The sequence below is a fragment of the Chiloscyllium plagiosum genome, chromosome 5, assembly GCF_004010195.1.
Source record: "Chiloscyllium plagiosum isolate BGI_BamShark_2017 chromosome 5, ASM401019v2, whole genome shotgun sequence".
Lineage (NCBI taxonomy): Eukaryota > Metazoa > Chordata > Chondrichthyes > Orectolobiformes > Hemiscylliidae > Chiloscyllium > Chiloscyllium plagiosum.
In genome coordinates this window covers 114,176,545-114,197,521 of record NC_057714.1, presented here as the reverse complement: position 1 = coordinate 114,197,521, position 20,977 = coordinate 114,176,545, and the positions used below count along the sequence as shown (strand labels likewise).

Genomic DNA, 20,977 nt, shown 5'->3' with positions numbered 1-20,977 from the left:
TGTGTGTGTAACTGTGTGTAAAATGCAATACTGTATTACTGACTCTTGTCGGGAAGTGCAATGTAGTTGATTTCATCTTTATTCTCTCTCTCTCTTTCTCTCTCTCATGCTCGTTGCCATTCATCATGTTATTTCCTTTCCACCTTCCTCTCCCCCTCTGGCTGATTCTATCTGCCGTAAATGAACTGAATATAAACTTTGCCGTGTTTGACAGCTGTGTGCAGAAATGCTACTGTAAGCCCCAGAGAGTTAACCAGCATGTGTGCAAGATGTCAGAACTATCTACCATTACCCTGTAAGTCAAAGTGAAACCTCCCTCCCCAATGAACTGATATCTGTTGTGACTGCATGCGTGGAATCTTTGCATCCTTTACCCTTGTGTTTCTGGAAGAAATTAATATGTACCTTTCTGTCCACTAGGGTTGTAGATAAGTAAAGACAGAGATGGGGGGCTACCAATCCTGGGTCAATCTTGACCTGTCAATGAGTTTAGGATTGTGTGGGGCAAAATTTCTGAACCATCCTTTTGTCTTAACAAAGACCTGTTCAGATAAGGGAAAGATTGAGTGCCTTAGTGGTTGAATGATTGCACTAGCTAACCAATATTAGTGTAAAATCTCACCGCCAGAATGGTGTATTATCTAACAACGGTATGTTCAACTGGTCAGATTTACCGTTCAGTTTGAAATAATTGCATTTGGATGAAATTGGCTTTGTACTGCAGTTTGGTTGTGAGGTTGTACACAATGGGTCAACAATAGAAGATCCCTTGTATTGGGGAGAAGAGGGAAGTTGCATTTATATAGCACCTTGCGCAACCTCTGGAAATCCCCAAGCACTTCACATCCAAGGAGGTAGACACTGTTGTGAGTCGTACACCAGTTCACAGTATTATCAAACAAGCGGCAATGAGATAAACAGTCTGGACATGCACTCCAAGCATTGAAGAGATGGTCTTTAGAAAGTCAAGTAGATATTTGGGGCGGGGGGGAGTTGGGTGGGTAGTGCTGAAGGGTCTGCTTGACATATCCATTTCAACCATTCCCCAACTTGGAGACACCCTGTCAGAATGAGACAGCCTTCTCCCATCATTCCCACAGTAACTGATAGGCGAGGAAAATTAGAATTAGAATCCCTACAGTGTGGAAACAGGCCATTTGGCCCAATACATCCACACCAACCCTCCAAAGACTATCCCACCCAGACCCATTCCCCTACATCTCCCCTGACTAATGCACCTAACCTACACATCCCTGAACACTACGGGCAATTTCCCATGGCCAATTCAACCTGACCTGCACATCTTTGGACTGTGGGAGGAATCCGGAGCACCCGGAGGAAACCCACGCAGACACGGGGAGAACGTGCAAACTCCACACAGACCGTCGCCCGAGGCTGGGAATCGAACCCAAGTCCCTGGTGCTAACCACTGAATTTTGTCAACAATTGACAAAGATTTCTTTGTCATGATGATCATCTTTATTCCAGATTTTTATTGAATTCAAATTCCACCATCTGCTGTGGCAGGATTTGAACCCGGGTCCCTAGAGGATTACCTGGGTTTCTGGATTAACGATCCAGCAATGATGCTACTAGGACATTATCTCCAGTCGGGGACAGACACAGCACTTCAACACCTTCATTCATGGGACATGGGTGTTGCTGGGCAGCCAACCATTGCCCTTGGAACTGGTGCAGTGTTCCATCGCTCTGTCACATCGTGGCTGAGCTGAATTTTAACCGAGTCCAACACCTTCACTTCCTAAACTTTGATGAATCTATTGATCAAGGCCATGAATATTCTGGCGAGATTGTGAGGGGGTGGCTCCCCCTACTGACAGGGAGACTTGGATCAGAGACCACAGTTTAAATGTAAAGGTTTCCCCTGTTTAAGACACAGAGGAGGAGATAATTTTTTTTTTCCCTATAGTGTGCTGTGGGTCTTTGGAACTAAGTTCCTTCGAGAGCAGTGGAGACAGGGACCTCGGAAATATTGAAGGCTGAGGTAGATAGATTATTGACTCATGAGGGAGTCAAAGGGGATGAGGGTGGGGAATTCTCTTCCTCAATCAAAGACACCCTCCCTGCACTCATGTCAATGTTACCGCAACAAGGGACTGGCCTCTCCTGATAACTTTGAATCTCTTGATTGAATTAGGTCCCATCTTGTGTGAAGGATCACACTCTTCAATTACTAGTTACCCAGGACTGTTCCTCACCCAGCACTGGCATAACTTCCTAATGTAATATCCTAACTAACCCTTCAGTTAGTCTTTCCAATAGTGTTGTAGGTTCCCCCAGTGGACTTGAGCAAGTGTTATGGACTTCCTCATCTGCCTGCAGGATCAGGGGTGAACTGTAAGCTCTGCGTATATTTGTAGCAGTTCCTTGCCATCTTTCTCCAATCCTCCAAGCCCTTAGTTCTGAATGGCATCGCATGTACCCATTCACCATGTCTCTCTCACTTTAAAACATAGGCCTCTTGCGGTAGACACAGAGTCACCCATTTCCTGCGGATAATCAGTTTCACAGAGATCAGTATTTCACAATTATTTCATCCTTGGATTAACACACGAGCTGAGCCCAACACCTTCCATTTTTTGGTCCATAAGGTCAATCAGGCACCCATCCTTTATCATGGTTGCAACATCAATAGTTGCTATTGGGCCCATGGAAACCAGTAACTTCAACAGCACCTCAAACAAGGCGTTAACCGATCACTGTCCTTCAGTGCTCTCATTAATATCCCCTTTAACCTTCGTTATGGACCAGGCCAGACCTCCCTCCAATTATTTTAAAGGCAGTTGTGAGGTGGATATTCCGGATGTGATGCAGCTGGTCAAACCATTCGGCTTTAAGCATAAAATAATTTATTTAAACATTATGGTTGAAACATGAACAAAATAAACCAGAATTTAGAATAACTTAACTATTGGTAAACTTAACCGACCCGATACAGTAACTATTACTAATTAACTGTTCCAATATAGTAGTATCCCATAAAGACATCCCATGACAACAAAGTAAATTCAAACACAGATTCTTACAGGTATGAGGAGCAGCATCCAGAGAGATATTTCATAGAAAGTCAGAGGAATCCTCTACTGAAACTACCAGTTCTCCTGAGCTCTAACATCTTGTGACTGCTGCAGCTAAAACAAACTAGAAAAAGCCTGAACTGGGAGAACTGGCCACTCCCCTCCCATTAGGCAAAAGTGAGGACTGCAGATGCTGGAGATCAGAGTCTAGATTAGAGTGGTGCTGGAAATGCACAGCAGGTCAGGTAGCATCCGAGAAGCAAGAAAATCGACATTTCGGGCAAAAGCCCTTTCATAGTTAACCTAGACTCTTCAGCACCTCTGTCCTTACGACCTCTCTTCAAAAAAAAACAAGGTCAAAATAACCTTCTTAAAGTGACAGCATTGTAACACCTTTAAATGAGAGTCTAGTGTTCAACCAACGATGGTTATCAGAAAATGCATCCTCAGCCTGAATCAGCAAAGTTTTCCTACTTGCCGAAGCAGTTACCCCATTCTGTAACATCCCTTCTCTTTCTCGTTGTGATTGCACAACATCGTACAAACATCTGGCTCTTTTACATCAACCTCTTTACAAATCAGACACTATAAAATAACCCCGCGCGCAATAGTCAAAATATGTGTCATACTTGGATAGTTTGGAATATCAGTGCCTGAATTCCTAAAGGCATTCCCCCAACTCATGTCTGGCACCTTCTTCCCTTTTCTTTGAATGAGCCCACTTTGACATTCCAGTTTATGATTTTGCTGTTTGAGAATTGTTTATTTCTGAGCATGGATGTGGTAGTGCTCTGGGCAAGTATCATATCCAAACCTTTCAATGTACTTTTGTAACTGACTCCTTAGTTAACATGTCCCTCATCTCACGAGGTGAAGTGAGATGTTGTTCGATTGGTAGGGCAGGAGAGTTCATGTCCGATGTACAAATTCCTTTGCTAACTCAGTGACATAAAACTCCCGTGTCCCAAAGTAGGAGGCTCGAGTAGTTATCGAACTGTAGCTTCCACCCCACAGCTCCCACTACAGTGACTCCTCACCTGAAGTTGTGGTTACCTTCCTGAAAATATCAACTTGAATTGAAATACTTTTAGACAAATGGCTTTCAGTGAAACAACTTTATGTGAAGCATGATTTCCCATAGAAGTCAGTGTTAAATCCAAAGTTAGGTTCCTGCAGACACGTTCTGCTTTGGAAGAAGACAATATATTGGTTGAAATATTGCAAGACTGAACACCACGCGTGCAGTGCTGTATATTTCCAGCCGAAATAACTTTCAAAATAAAACGAACCATGAAATATATAAGAAGTACCGTGCAATTTGATATTTCAGGACCTTTCATATAACTTTTAAACAGTATTAAGTTGAAATGATGCATGTTCTGAAATTTCTACATTCATAATTAAAATAACCTTTAAAACAAAATAAATATAAAAATGCAGAGTCACAATATAAACATTGCTGCAATAAAAGTTGAAATTAAGTTTTCCTGATAAAGTCTGTACTTAATGGCAGAGGTTTGTTAATGCAGGCACAAACACCTACAACAATTAATGTATCAACTTTATTTGAAAGGAAAAGAGACCTGTCTCAGGTTAACTATAAGACAGTTAGCATGATGTCTGTTATTGTGAAGAGGTTAATGTCTATTATAAAAGTTGTATTATCAGAATACTTAGAAGCATGTACAACAATCAAGAATGGCTTCTTGAAGGTGAAAAATCATGCCTGACAAATTTACTCAAATTCCTTGAGGATATAACAAGCAGGATAGATAAAGTGGAAGCAGTGAAAGTAATATATTTGGGTTTTCAGAAGGTGTTTGACAAGGTGTCACACATTAGGCTACTGAGTAAGATAAGCACTCACAGTGTTGGAGTTAGTACATTGGCATGGATAGAGGATTGGTTAACTAATAGAAAGCAGAGGGTTAGGACATGGAAGGCATTGTCAGGATAGCAACTGGTGGAGCAGCACAGAGGTCGGTGCTGGGGCACAATTATTAACAATATACGTTAATGTCTTGGATGAGGAAAGTGAGTGTGCTATCAACACATTTCTGGACGATACAGACATAGATGGAAAGGCAAGTGGTGAGGATGACCCAAAGAGTCTGCAGAAGGATATGGACAGATGGGCACAAACTTGGCAGATGGCACATAATGTGGGAAAATGTGAGGTCACGAATGTTGGCTGGAAGAACAGAAGAGGTGAATATTATTGAAACAGGGAAAGGCTACAGAATGCAACAGGATTTGTGAGTCTTTGTCTATGAATCTCAAAAAATAGTAAGCGTCCAAGGTCAGCAGGTAACAGGGAAGGCAAATGGAATATTGACCTTTATTTTAAAGAGAATGGAGTATACAAGTAGGGAGGTTTTTGCTGAAACTGTACAAAGCACTAGTCAGAGCACAGCTGGAATACAGTGGATGGTTATCCTGGGAAAGATGTATTGGCATTGGCGACAGAGCTGAGAAGGTACTCCCACCACACCCAGGAATAAAGGGAGTGACTTATGATCCTTATATTCTTTCTCTCAGAGTTTTTGGAATTCCCTTCCTCGAAGGACAATGAATGCAGAATCTTTAAATATGTTGAAGGCAGAGGGGGATGGACTTTGGATCACCGAGGGGATAGACGATTTTCAGGCATATACAGCAATGGTGAATTGAAGTTAAAAACATCCATGATCTTATTGATTGATGGAACAGGCTCAAAGGGCTGAGTGGCCTAGTTTTATTTCTTATTCATATCAGAGGTAGAAAAGTTGGTCAAGTACTCGTCGGAGTTTAGAGGAATGAGAGGAGACTTTATTGAAACACACAAAATCCTTAGGAGACGGGACAGGGTAGATGTGGAGAGGTTGTTTCCCCTTGTAGGAGAGTCTGGGACTAGAAAGGGCAATCTCAGAATGAGACGGGTCACCCATTTAAGACAGAGATGAGGAGGAATTTCTTCTCTCAGAGGGGAGTGAATCTGTGTGATCCTTTTCGTGTTTGGGTTGTTAAGCATATTTAGGACTGAGATAGAGAGATTTTTCATGGCTAAGGGCATCAAGAGTTAAACAAAGAGAACAAAGACAATTTACAGTCCAGGAACAGGCCCTTCGGCCCTCCAAGCCTGAGCCAATCCAAATCCACTGTCTAAACCTGTCGGTCAATTCCAAAGGATCTGTGTCCCTCTGCTCCCCACCTACTCATGCAGCTGTCCAGACCAACCTTGTATGTTGTGGGGAAAGGGCAAGTAAGTGGAGTTGAGCCCTGGGGGAGGTGGCTGGTAATATCGTTGGATGAGTAATCCAAAAGCCCAAGTCAATGTGCTGCTTCTCATGTGTTCGAATCCCATCATGGTGGAAATTTAGATACAAAACATCTGAAATAAAATGTTGGCTTAATGTTGACTGAGTAACCACTTAGCAACTGCGTAAAAACCTATCTGGTTCACTAATGTCCTTAGGGAAGGAAATTTGCCACTCATACCTAGGCTAGCCTACATGCGAATCCAGACCCACAGCAATTTGGTTGAATCTTAACAGCCATTTGAGCAACTAGGGATATGCAATAAATGCAGGCCCAGCCAGTGACACCCACATCTCATCTACCAACATCTAGCAATGTAAAACAAAAGGATGATCAAATCAGTCATGATCTCATTGAAGGGCGGAGCAGACTCGATGGGCTGAATGGCCGACGTCTGCTCCTAGTGTTACGGTCTGCCACCCAGGGGGAGCTGAGCACTCCAGTACACCTTCAGTATGGAAGCCAAGAGAGAGGCCCATGGTGGAGGTTTCAAAGGTAAGGACAGAATTTGGGAACAGGAGCCAAGGTGGGCAGGTGGTGATGAGGAAGGGAGGTCAGGAGCGGAAGATGGAGAGAAAATGAGGTCTGCAGATGCTGGAGATCAGAGATGGAAATGTGTTGCTGGAGAAGCGCAGCAGGTCAGGCAGCATCTAGGGAACAGGAGAATCGACATTTCGGGCATTAGCCCTTCTTCAGGAAGATGGAGTAAGGTGGAAGGTGAGGATTGTAGGTGTGGGGGGGAAAAGAAGCGGTTGAAAACTGAGAGCTACATTGGACACACTTGCAGCTCCTGCTGATGTGTTGCTCTTCTTTCTTGCAATTGTATTTGTTTTGACTGCCTCAGGTTCTAAAGAGCTCGTGAGCCTGTGTGGGCAGCATGTTGCTGTCTGTATTCCATGGAAACAGGCAGCAGGAGTAGGCCATTCAGCCTGCTGAACCTTCTCCACCATTCAGTATGATCATGGCTGACCTTTATCTCGAAACCAGGTTCCAACATTCCCCCTTTAGCCTTTTCAAATACGTCCTTTTTTGTTCATGAATATATTCAGTGACTTGGTCTCCACAGCCTCCTGTGGTCGAGAATTCCGCAGGGTCACTCCCCTCTGAGTGCAGAAATCTTTCCTTATCTCAGTGCTGAATAGTCTACCCTTTGTCCTGAAACTCCAGCCCCTGGTTCGAGACTCCAACCCCCTCCACCCCAAAGGAAACATCAGGGGAACCAGAGGTTCCTTCTCATTCCCCTGAATACAGGCCCAGCTGAACCATAGAATCACACAGTACAGAAGGGGCCCTTCAGCCCATCGAGTCTCGACCTCTCTCTTCGTGTGACAGAACTGTCATCGCAGGAGTCAACTTGCTGCAGTCCGGCTATGGCAAGTAGATATGGAGAGCAAAACTGGATGAGTACACCAGGCGTGGCTCTGGACAAGTGCAGCAAGACATCCCAGCTACTGTATTCAAACCCTCTTGCTATGAAGGCCAACAGACCATTCACCATCTGCACTGCCTGCTGCACCTGCATTCTGATCTTCAGCGACCATTGTAACAGCACAGCAAGGTCCCTTTGTGGTACATCAGCTGCTCCCAATCTATCATCATTTAAACAATCTGCTGCATTTCTGTTTTCTAAATGAAGCACATTCATTCCTTAACTATTAATCATTGCCTATTCACTGACAACCCCTATAATGACATTATACGATCTCTTGTAGCCAACACATTCCTCAAGAATTCATAGTTTCCTTTGTTTAGATTTTGGAACCTAGTTTGGGATTAGTCCTGCTCACTTGCCATTCCAGTGATGAATTCTATCACGTTATGGTCACTTTTCCCTAAATAGATCTCTCATAAGAAAATAATTAACACCTCACTGCACCAAACCAAATCTAGGTTCGCCCATTTCTGGGTTGGTTCCTTAACTTGCTTGTCTAAAACACTACCTTGTACACACTCCAAGAATTCACCTTTCACAGTAAGGCTTGGCCAGCCCAGATGTATGTTAAAATCACCAGTGGTTAAAATCACTGTAGTACCCATGTTTGTGCATCTCTAATTTCCTGTTTAACGCCATCCCGTACCTAACCACCACCATTTGGAGACCTGTACACAAGTTCCACTCGTGTCTTTGACTGCTTTGTTGCTTCTTAGCTCCACGCAGAGTGATACCACGCTGAGATTTCTGGGACGCTATCTTTTCACTATAGCATTGATTTCATCTTTCACAAACAATGGCACTCTATCTCCTTTTCAATTTTGCTTGTCTTCCCTAAAGACTGAAGGCTCCTTCAGCTCCCAGTCTTGGTCACCTTGCAGCCATGTCTCCGTAATTGCAATTATATTGGATTTGTTCACAGCTATAACCGCGCTGTTAATTCATCCGCCTTGCTGTAACTGCTCTGTGTATTCAGATATGATGCTGTTAGACTTGTCTTTTTTGACATATTTGCACTTTCATTTTTGTATTCCAGCTCTATTAACTGCTCACTTTCGTTTCCTCTGCCTTCCTCTGGTGGATTCGATATTTCTAGAATCATAGAACTTTAGAGAACAGGAGGAGGCCATTTGACCCATCGTGTCCATACCGGCTCCTGAAAGAGCTCCCCAGCTTGTCCCACAATCCAACTCCATCTCTGTAACCTTCATCCCTTTCAATTATCAATCCAGCTCTCTTTCGAACCCTCCTCTGTAATCTACCTCCACCGCTCTCCCAAGCAGCTCATTCCAAATCCCAACAACTCTCTGAGTAAAGAAATTTCTCCTCATCTCACTCCCAGCTCTCTTGCTGACAATCTTGTAATTGGGTCCCCTAGTTACTAACATACCAACAAGTGGAAACAGATTATCCTTCTTTGCTCTGTCTGAAATGTTCATTATTTTGAATACCTCAGTCAGGTCATTTTGTAATCTTCTCTGCTCCAAGCAGAATCAGCCCAATCTCCCCGATCTCTCCTTGTATCTGAAATCTCTCATTCCTGGTATCATTCTAGTCAATCTTTGAACTTTCTCCAGGACTTTAATATCCTTCCTTAAATAAATTGCTGGGAACCCAGCACAATACTCCAAATGTGGTCCCTCCAATGATTTGTAAGGGTGGAGCATCACTTCCTTGCCTCTATTTCTAAACACAAGGATTCCGTAAGCTGCTTTAACAACTGTTTCAACTTGCCTAATCCCCTTCAGAGAATCATGCACATGAACCCTGAGGTCCCTCTGCTCTTGTCCTCCCCTCAAAGTTGTACCATTGAGCCTGCATCATCTCTCTCTATGTTCCATCTACCAAAATGCTTTACCCATCATTTCTCTGCATTGAAATTAATCTGACAGGCATCTACCCACTTGGCCAACTGGTCAATGTCCCTCTGAAATCACTCAGCGTCATCCTCACAACGCACTACTCGCTCTAGCTCCGTACCATGTGTAAATTTAGCCGTTTTAACCTCAACCCCCATCTCCAAATCATTTATATATATCAGGAATAGTAAGGTCCCAACACCGATCCCTGGGGCACTTTCAACTTGTCTCTAATCTGAGAAATGTCCGTCTGTACCTACCCTGTTTGCAATCTTTTAGACAACTTCTAATCCATGCGAGCAAAAACTCAACAATCCTAAACATTTCTAATTTGCTAACCAACCTGCCATGTGACACGACATCAAATGTTTTCTGAAAGTCCGAGTATACAACATCCACAGCTCAACCCTCATCCACTGCCTGTGTCACATTACCATGGAACTCAATTAAAGTTGTCAGATATAACCTGCCCTTGACAAGGCCGTGTTGACCGTCCAGTATTACCTTATTTTTCTCTGGGTGTTCACACATCTTATCCCATGCGATGGCATCCATCAATTCTCTCACCGTTGCTGTCTAACTGATAGATCGATCAGTTCCTGGGTTTTCCTTTGCCCCTTTCTGAAACAATGGTGTCACGTTTGCCATTCTCTAGGCCCCTGGAACTAGTGCTGTATTCAGGGAGGCTTGGGAGATCTTCTGTCAACAGCTCTACGGTTTGTTCCATTAACTCTCTCAGGAATCTGGGATGCATCCCATCTGGACCTGGCACCTTTTCTATCTGGAGTGCTGCCAGCCTTTTTAGCACCTCCTTTATCTATCACTGTTATCTGTTCTTTGTTTTAGTGAGCAGCTTACCTACTTTTTCCTTATGAACCCCACTCTACCCTTCACTAATCTTTCACCATGAATGTGTTTGAAGGGCATCTTGCTATTTGTTTCAGTGGAACCTGCCATCGTTTCCTTAGACTTTCTCTTTGTCTTCCTTATTCTAGCCTTAGACTCTCTCCTGCAATTAGATTAGATTAGATTCCCTACCGTGTGGAAACAGGCCCTTCGGCCCTACAAGTCCACTCCGACCCTCTGAAGAGTAAACCACCCAGACCCATTTCCCTCTCACTAATGCACCGAACACTATGGGTAATTTAGCATGACCAGTTCACCTGATCTGCACATCTTTGGAATGTGGGAGGAAACCGGAGCACCCAGAGGAAACCCACGCAGACACAAGGCGAATGTGCAAACTCCACACAGACAGTCACCCGAGGCTGGGATCGAACCTGGGACCCTGGTGCTGTGAGGCAGCAGTGCTAACCACTGAGCAGCTGAGGATACTCTTCCTGATATCTATTGTGATTATTATGCACTCTATTCATCTTTCCTTTGAAATTCTTCCATTCTCCATTTACTGTTTTATCCACCAAATTGTGTTTCCATTCAACGTGCTCCACCTCAACTTTGAGACCATTAAAATCTACCCGTTTCCGGTCTGGCATCTTAACCATTGACTGATTTTTATAAATCCTTTTCCCACTTAATATTGAACCTTATTGTGTTATGATCGCTATTTCCCACATGCTCCCCCTGACTCTGACATTCCCCACTTGTCCTGCCTCATTTTCAAGGATCAGATCCAGCACAACTTCCTCTCTAGTCGGAGTGAAAATACACTGTTCCAGAAAGTTCTCCAGCACACGTTTCTTCCCTTCTGTGCCCCACACTCTACTGGTTTCCCAGTCTCCAGTAACTGAAATCCCCAAATATCACAGCCCACTTTAGTACTGCACATTTCCATCATCTGTCTGCAAGTGGTCTCCACTTCCCACTCCAGAAAGACCCAACATGGTCACTGCACCCTTTCTGTTTCTCACCTCTAGCCACGTAGATTCTAATTTAGGAACTGCATTTCGTTCAGGGGCAAGGATGTAATCTTTGACCAACACTGCTACACCTCCTCCCCTTTTAGCCACCCTGTTTCCACTAAAAACTTTATAATCCAGTTATTAAGCCAAATAAAAATCAAAAGAGCTGTGGATGCAGGAAATCCTAGAATCCCTACAGTGTGGAAATAGGCCAGTTGGCCCAATAAGTCCACACCAACCATCTGACTCACCCAAACCTATTCCCCTGTCACTCTACATTTACACCATGGAAGAGGAAACCAGAGCAAGCCCACGCAGACACTGGGAGAATATGCAAACTCCACACAGGCAGTCACCCGAGGCTGGAATCGAACCCAGGTCCCCGTGAGGCAGCAGTGCTAACCACTGCGCTGGTGTGCTGCCCCATGTTACTGCACCCGAAACGTTAACACTGACTTCTCTCCACAGATGCTGCCAGACCTGCTGAGCTTTACCAGCAGTTCCTGTTTTTGTTAAACATTCAGTCCTGTTCTGGCCTGAGCCATGTTTCTGTCAATGTTACAGTGTCACATCCCCCTCGAACAATTTCGGCTTCCAGTTCGCCAGTTTTATTCACTATACTCTGTGCATTTATATATACAATTTTACCCTGCCCTGATCTCTTTCTTGTCTGTTGGAAGGTGAGCATTTCTTTGTTCACCATCAGCACTCCAGCCTACCCTCCGTCCCTCCTTTTTCCCTGTTCCCACCTTCCCTATTTTGCCGTCACTGCTTGTTGACGCTGGGACCTCCGGAATCCCGTTCCCGATTGTGGTGAGCAAACTGATTTCTCCCAGAAACCTCCTCAGTCGCTTCCTACAACCATTCCCTCTTTCTTATTTATATTTGCTGTCTTTCCTCTCCACCCCTGATGAAGGGCTCCTGCCCGAAACGTCGATTTTGCTGCTCCTCGGATGCTGCCCGACCTGCTGTGCTTTTCCAGCACCGCTCTAATCTTGACTCCAACCTTGTCTTCCCCACTCTTCTAACCCCCCCCCCACACCCCACCTAGGTTCCCATCCCCCCCTGTCCCTCCAGTTTAAACCCTCTTCCCACTGGACTAGTGTATGCCCCCATAAGGTTATTGGTCCAATTGGAGAATATCAGAGTGGGAGGGGCGTTTGGGAAATAGTGATCATGACCCAACCTTCCCGTCGCCAGCAATTTTAACACAGTGTCCCGCTCACATGCCCCACGTGCCTGTCCTTGGCAGGCTGCAGTGCTCCAGTCAATCCCAGCACAAACTGGAGGAATGTCATCTTTGATTCACTGGAACGTTGCGGGATGCCGAGGATAGGCAGGTGGGGCTTGCCAACAGGGCATGGGCAGCCAATAAATGGGAACCCCACCCCCTGCAAGCTCCCCTCCGAGACACTCACCATCCTGACTTGGAAATATATCGCCATTCCGTCACTGTCGCTGGGCCACAATCCTGGAATTCCCTCCATTGCGGGCGGACTTACACCAGTTGGACTGCAGCGGTTCAAGGAGATAGCTCTACTGCTCAATGTTACCTTGAGATGGACAAGAGAGGCTGGCCTAGCCAACAATGCCCAGGTGCCGGCGCTGAAGGGAACCTTTCCAGAATCCTGTACCTTGTCTCCCACTTGCCACTTTTCCATCGGCCTGAGCTCAGCGTAAACTCTGTTGTTATGTTTGAACTCACCGATATCCTTTCTGCCATCATTCCTATGTTCCCAACCGGTCTGGAAATACTTCAGTTTTAAACATTTGCCTCCTTGTTTTTCCAATGTATCCATGATTTTGCCACTCCTTACCCTCCATTAATCCCCTCCAGACCCAGCTGACCAGCCCCTATGCTGCTCAGATTTTCTTCCGCATCCCAGATTTTTTTATTGTTCACTTTATCGACGGCGGCTCTGCCTTCAGTTCTCTGGGCCCCAACCTCCAAACGTCCCTCCAAAACCTGCCTGCCTCTTCCCTCCTTTCACACGCTCCTGAACACCAACCTCTGACCTCAGTATGGGTCAGCTATCCTTGGTACGATGTCAACTTTAATCCGATTCCGAGGTAATGGGAGATTAGGAAGGCCCAAGGCCTTATGCAAGAATCTTATTGATAAGGGAATCCAGCTCACCATTTGATAAATTGGAAAATATGACTTAATCACAAAAGCAAAATGGTGCTTCCTCACATTGTCCAGTTTGATGTTGGAAATGGATGAAAACATTGAAAAGAGCCTTACCTTAAGATGTCAGCAGTCACATGACCTCAGGTCATCATCCAACAGGTTTATTTGAAATCACAAGCTTTTGAAGCACCGCTCCTTTGTCAGGTGAAGGGACTTCAGGCCACTGAGTCCAGTGAGCGAGTGCAGCAGAGTCAGAGGACGCGGAGACTGACTGAACGACTTATCCAAGGTTACCTCAGCACCCCCCTCCCCAAAGTATTAGCCTGTGACACCATGCAGGGGAGAGCAGCGGAGTTATTCCCAGTGATTGTCCCATCCTTCTCCTTCTTTTGATGAGCTGATGAGCAGATCACTATCGCGGTGTGTGGAAATGGATTACCACACTTCCTGACAAGTGCAAAAGTGATAATGCTGTAAGGCACACTATATCAATAGAAACACTTTCTACCAAGTTGGCTGTGGCTTTGGTTATTTACCACATCAATTCCTATCCATCCCAAAGAACCTCAGATGCAGCACACCTAACATAACAAATTTAACACACTTTCCCCACAGTAACAACAGTCATTTTACCTCTTTGGTCATGGTGTATGGGCATTGCTGGCTGGACCAACATTTATTGCCCTTCCCCAATTGTCCTTGGCAAGGCAATGGTGAGCTGCCTTCTTGAATTGCTGCAGTTTACACGTTGTAGGGTACACCCACAAGGAAAGGGTGGAAGTTCGAATGGGAATTCCAGGATTTTGACCCAGTGGACGCTGAAGAAATGGCCATATATAGTCAGGATGGTGAGTGGCTTGGAGGGGAACTTGCAGGGGGTGGTGTTCCCATGTATCTGCTGCCCTTGTCCTTCTAGATGGAAGTGGTCATGGTTTGGGGAGGTGCTGTCTGAAGATCTTTGGTGAATTTCCTCAGTGCATCTTGTAGATGGTACATACTGCTGCTACTGAGTGTCGGTGGGGGAGGGAGTGGATGTTTGTGGATGTGGTGCCAATCAAGCGGGTGCTGCTTTGTCCTGGATGGTGTCAAGCTTTTGAGTGCTGTTGAAGCTGCCCCCATCTAGGCAAGTGGGGAGTATTCCATCACCCTCCTGACTTGTTCCTTGTAGATGGTGGACAGGCTTTGGGGAGTCAGGAGTTGAGTTACTCACAGCAGTATTCTTAGCCTCTGACCTGCTCTTGTAGCCCCGGCGTTTATGTGGTGATTCCAGTTGAGTTTCTGGTCAATGATAACCCCCAGGATATTGACAGGGGGAATTCAGTGGTGGTAATGTCAAGGGGCGATGTTTTGGTGCTTTCTTGTTGAAGGTGATCATTGCTTGGCAGTTGTGTTGTGAATGTACTTGAATGAACATTGAAGGTAGAAACAGACCCCCGGCCACCTAACCAGTGGGATATATTTTCTCAATTCTCATTCCTGATGAAGGGCTTTTGCCCGCAACGTCGATTTTCCTGCTCCTCGGATGCTGCCTGACCTGCTGTGCTTTTCCAGCACCACTCTGATCTAGAGTGTATTTTCTCAATATTCATCCTTCAGTTGTGCCTCATTAAGAGCCGAAGATATTGTCAATCAGGTTTCAGGTAATTGCGCAGACCTGGACTCATGATTGTTTGGAACTCGGAGGTGGTAATTTCTCAAGTGGATGTTTGTAAAAACATTTCTGAAGATTTCTGTCCCACAGTGCTGGCAAAATGATCATCTAAAGGTGATCATTTGTTCTTAGTTCTTGCGCCAGCCCAACGCTTATTGCCCATCCCCCCATTGCCTGGCTTGGTTTTGGGTCAAAGGAGTCAAGTGTGGCAGGCTCTTGGACTTTGAGGTGCATCACAATATGCAGTTGGGTCAGCCCAGCGTGGGCTAGCAAAATCCACGGCCACTTTTAGACTCCAGCCTCACAAGTGACAGGACTTGTTAAACTCAGTTCTGTGTCTTCTGAAACAGGGATCATGAGTTCTCAGCACCTTCTTGTTGTTAATCCAATACAACATCTGTAGGAAAAAAGGAGCAGGAGTGGCCATTCAGCCCTTCCAGCCTGCTTCACTCCTCATAATGATCATGGTCTGACCCTTGATCCCATCGTCATGTTCCTGCTGGCTCTCCTTGTCCCTTTGAGATCTACAAATTTATCAACCTCTTCCTTGAATCTATTCATGGACTTGACCTCTTTATGAGGTAAAAAAATCCACAGGTTCACTCCCAAAAGTCCTAAATGGTCTACCCTGTATCCTGAGACAGCGTCCTCTGATTCTAAACCCCCTACCAGGAGGAAGCATTCTCCTTGGATCTAGTCTGTCCAACCTTGTTAGATTGTTACATGTTTCAATTAGATCCTATGTCACCCTTCTATCCTCTAGTAAGTACAGGCCCAGTTGAACCAATCCCTCCTCACAGGACATTCCTGTCATCTCTGGTATCAGCCTGTTGAACTTCCACTGTGCTCCCTCTATGGCAAGTGTATATTTTCTTAGGTAGGGAGACCAAAGCTGTACATATTACTCCAGGTTTGGTCTCACCAAGGCCTTGCATAACCGCAGTAAGACATCCCTACTTCAGCACTCAAATTCTCTTGCAATGAAGGCCAATATGCCATCTTTCTTCCTAATTGCTTGCTGAACCTGCCTGTCTACTTCCAGTGACTGGTGTACAAGGACTTCTGTATATCCACACTTTGCAATTTATCACAACTTCAATAATACTGTCTTTCTGTTCATCACACCAAAGTAGGTTGACCTTTCTAGTTAGCCGCACTCTACTACATCTGCCACATATTTCCCCTCACTCAACTTGTCTAAATGACCCTGAAGCATCCTTGCTCACAACTCACAACGCCACCCAGTTTTGTGTTGTCAGAGAACTCAGAAATGTTGCATTTAGTTCCCTTATTCGGGTCAATTATATCCATGCTGAATGACTAGGGTCCAAGCACTGATCCCTGCAGTACACCCCTAGTTACTGGCTGCCACTTGGAAAAAGTCCCATTTATCCTGTCCGTCATCCACTTCTGGGAGAATATTTGTGTTCTCTTTTGTGAAAACAGAACCAAAATATGCGTTAAATTCACTGCCAGTTCTTTGTTCCCCATTATAATTTCTCCAGCTCCTGACCTATATTTGTACTTATTCATCATCTTCTGTTCACATTTCTACAGAAGCTTTTACAGTCAGTTTCTATGTTCTTAGAATGTTATTCTCTTAATCTCTTTTCCCTCTCTTGACTTCTGTTTTTTTTATGAATCCTAAAATGCTCCAAGTCCTTAGGCTTGCTGCTTGCTCTGGCAATTTTACACATCTCCTCTTTGGATCTAATGCTGTCCCTAATTTCTTCTGTTAGCCATGGTCGAGCCATGTTTCCTGTTTTCTTTTTGCACCAGATGAGAGTGAATATTAGTTGCAATTCATGCGGATATTCTCGAAACATGAATCATTGTGAACCATCAGCTACATGCCATCAACCCTTTTAGTAAAGCTCATGCCTACAAGCCATCTGTTACTTTATTCTTTCATGGTATGTAGGCATCCAACTTTTATTGCCCACCCCCAGTTGCCCTTGAACTGGGTGGTTGGCTAGGGCCAGTTCGGAGGGTAGTTAAGGGCCAATCAGGTTGCTGTGGGTCTGGAGGTCAAACCAAGTAAGGTTGACACATCAAGGCGTTACTGAACCAGATGGGACTGGAACCGACTACAGTGTTATCCAACATACTGAACAGAAATGGCCTTCACAGACACATGTGCCTGTCTATAATGGCTAGGCCTCACTTACAAAACGTATGTATCTTAAAGAAATATTTCAATAATTAAAAGCATGGAATCCCATTGTGTCACTGATCATAGAATCCTTACTGTGTGGAAGCAGGCCATTCGGCCCATCAAGCCCATAAAACCCTCTGACGAGCATCCCACCCAGACCCTGTATTTCCCATGGCTAATCCACCTAGCCTAGGTATCCCTGGACACTACAGGATAATTTAGCATGGACTGTGAGAGGAAACCCACACAGACACAGGGAGAATGTGCAAACTGCACACAGACAGTCACCTGAGTGTAGAATTGAACCCGGGTCCCTGGCGCTGTGAGGCAGCAATGCTAACCACTGAGCCACCATGTTGTTCCCAGTTTGCTAAATGGTATTACAAATTTATAATGTGGAGCTGATCAGCTTTTTGCAAATTCTCAAGTGTGTCACTCAGTGGGGGTCTGTTGCTCTTGAGGGTGGTACAGCAGATATTTTTCATTACACTTTTCCCATTCTGCAAGAGACGAAAGGATAATTTGTCCTTTCTCTGATTACCTAGGGAACAGGAATAGACCATTCAGCCCCTCGGGCCTGTTTTGCCATTTAATCCACTGTGCCTACTCTGTATCATAGCTAGTCCCCTGGGCTTTTGAAACCTTTGATTAATCCCCTTTGCGTCTGAGTTATGAAGTTTTCAAAATCCCAACCCCTACCCCCCCCACCTCCCCTCCCCCGGCCTCAACAAGCATCCGTGGAGGTCTGGTTTTTCTTGAGGTCACCCCCACAGAGCCCAGCCCCAGATTCTCCGACGCCTGTCCCCTTAACCCAGTCTCTCCCTCCCTTGGAAGAGATTGTGTCTCGTCACTACCTGATCTATTCATGCCGTGTGCCTTGATTAGATCGCCCCTTTGTTCCTTTTGACTCCAGAGGCGACAATATCCCTGTGACGTCTCTGCAAACTGTCTGGGATGTTAGTGTGTGTCAGTGGCGCTATGTGAGTGCAGGTTGTTGTTGCAGCATCGAGTCGGATAGTCCATATCCGGTCACACATAGATCAGACCAAGTGAAGGTGTCAGATCTCCTTCCCATCAGTGAATCAAGCAGGCTTTTAAAGCAACATATGATGGTTGTCATGGTCACCATCATTGAGACTAGCCTTTGATTCCAGATCTTTACTCACTGAATTCATGTGTCTGAGAACCCCCAAAAAAACAACAAGGAACGAGATAAGGCCATCCAGCCCTCCTTAGAATCCCTACAATGTGGGAACAGGCCCTTCGTCCCAACCGACCCTCCGAAGAGTAACCCACCCTGACCTACTCCCTTATTTCCTGTACTTTTTCCCTGACTGATGCACCAAACACTACAGGCAATTTCCCATGGCCAATCCATCTAACCTGCACATTATTGGAGTGTGGGGGGAGACTGGAGCACGGGGAGAATGTGCAAACTCCACACAGACAGTTGCCCGAGGCGAGAATCGAACCCGGGTCCCTGGTGCTGTGAGGCAGCAGTGCTAACCACTGAGCCACCGTGCCACCCTGGTCTGCCATTTAATAAGATTGAATCTTATCTTAACCGACCTGATTTGGACCTCCATTCTAAAGTATCAGTTTGGGTCTCTCTCCATTGCAATCCAGTTACCGACACCACATGACCCATAGCCAACTGCATTATTTCCTCACAAAACAGGAGTTGCTGGAAAAGCTCAGCAGGTCTGGCAGCATTTATGGAGAGAAATCAGAGTTAAACGTTTCGGGTCTGGTGACCCTTCCTCAGAACCGGATCCAGCAACGTTGACTCCGATTTCTTTCCACGGATGCTGCCAGACCTGCTGAGCTTTTCCAGCAACATCCAATTTTGTTTCTGATTTGCAGCCTCCACTGTTCTTTCGGTTTTTAGATATTATTTGCTTCCCCCCTCCCCCTCGAAGATAATTGAATGCGAAACCTTCCTCTTTATTGTTTCGAAGCACGTCCTCAGTTCGGCACTTCCCTCTGAATGGTGACCGCCCAGCACGGACAGTAACACACCTCACTTAGCTCAGTGTGACCCCCAGCTCTCGCCAACTGGCGAAAGGATTCGAGTTGTGAGGGGTGGCACAGGCAGAGCCCCAAAGAGAGATGGCAGATCACCTGTACAGTGTTGGTCCCCTTTGAGGGAGGTGATCGCACTGGAGTCAGTTCAGAGGAGAGTCACTGAAAATCCACAGAGGCTGGTATCAAGTCGCCCTTTACTTACACACGGAGAGTCCCTGACACTGATCCAGCTCCCTCAGAGTCAGATCTCCGAGGGAACAGAACCCCTGTCACTCCTGTTTTATTTTTCCTTCTTGCTTTTTCAGAGACACAAAGTGCACGAATCTTTATACAGTTTCCACCACCAGGAAGAAACGAAATACCCGAATGGCCAGTGACAAGCAGTGCCCTTCACATCAAAGGGCAGTGCTATGTGACCAAACAGTGAAGGGGAGGGTAGGGACTAAATCAAAATAGAGTTGGAGGGAGAAATGATGCACTCCACTCCCTGCGGCGCCCACCTCTCCCTGAACAACTCCAGGGTGTTGGTTACCAAGGACACCCGGGCCCTAACGTAACCGCGGAAGAGGGGCAGGCAGTCGGCCCTAACAACCCCCTCCACGGCCCGCTGCCTGGACCTGTTTATGGCCAGTTTGGCCAGGCCCAGGAGCAGAAACACTCCTGTTTATACCTGTCAGCCAGGGCTCCCTGATTGGTCCAGGTTAACAGCCTCAGTCAGGGAACTCTGGTTCTATTAGGTCCACTTGGCTGACTCTCCTTACAATTTCTACAGTCACTGGACTAATTGCAGAGACCAGTTTTTTTTTAAGATTAGATTCCCTACAGTATGGAAACAGGCCCTTCAGCCCATACCTAACCTCCGAAGAGTAACCCACCCAGACCCATTTCCCTCTGTGGGCAGTGCTAACCACTGTGCCACCGTGCTGCCCACATAAGGTTTGCCTTATGAAGTGAGCTTGAGCAGTTTAGGCCTGAAGTCACTAGTTTGCAAGAATGAGAGGAGATGTAATTGAGGCTTATAAGCTGCTAAAGAGGAATTGGCAAATGTAGATGTAGAGAGGATGTTTCCTCATGTGAGGCAATCCAGAACGAGAGATTGTAGTTTTAAGATAAAGGGTGACAGATTTAATACAGAGATGAGGAGCCATTACTCATGAATCTGTGGAACTCACTCCCCCAGAGTGTGGTGGATGCTGGGATGTTGAGTAATTTGAAGGAGGTGATAGATAGATTTTTAATTAGTAACGGCTTAGAGGGCTATGGAGGGTGGCAGGAGAGTGGAGGTGAGGCCTAGATAAGATCAGCCCTGATTGTATTAAATAGTAGAACAGGATAGAGGGGCTGAATGGCCTATTGCTGCTCCTTCCTCCAATCGCCACCAGGACAGAACCCCACTGGTCGTCACCTACCACCCCACCAACCTCCATATACATCGTATCATCCATCGTCATTTCCGCCACCTCCAAACGGACCCCACCACCAGGGATATATTTCCCTCCCCTCCCCTATCAGCGTTCTGAAAAGACC

At 45.6% G+C, this 20,977-nt stretch overlaps 1 protein-coding gene across 1 annotated transcript in view; it reads left to right on the top strand.

Moving 5' to 3' along the window:
• Positions 1-20,977, top strand: part of LOC122550332 (pituitary adenylate cyclase-activating polypeptide type I receptor-like) — a 158,961-nt gene that overhangs the window by 122,354 nt on the left and 15,630 nt on the right. The window contains exon 10 of the mRNA XM_043691058.1: positions 215-295. Coding sequence (XP_043546993.1) covers positions 215-295 — 81 coding nt within the window. The remainder of the gene's footprint in view (positions 1-214; positions 296-20,977) is intronic.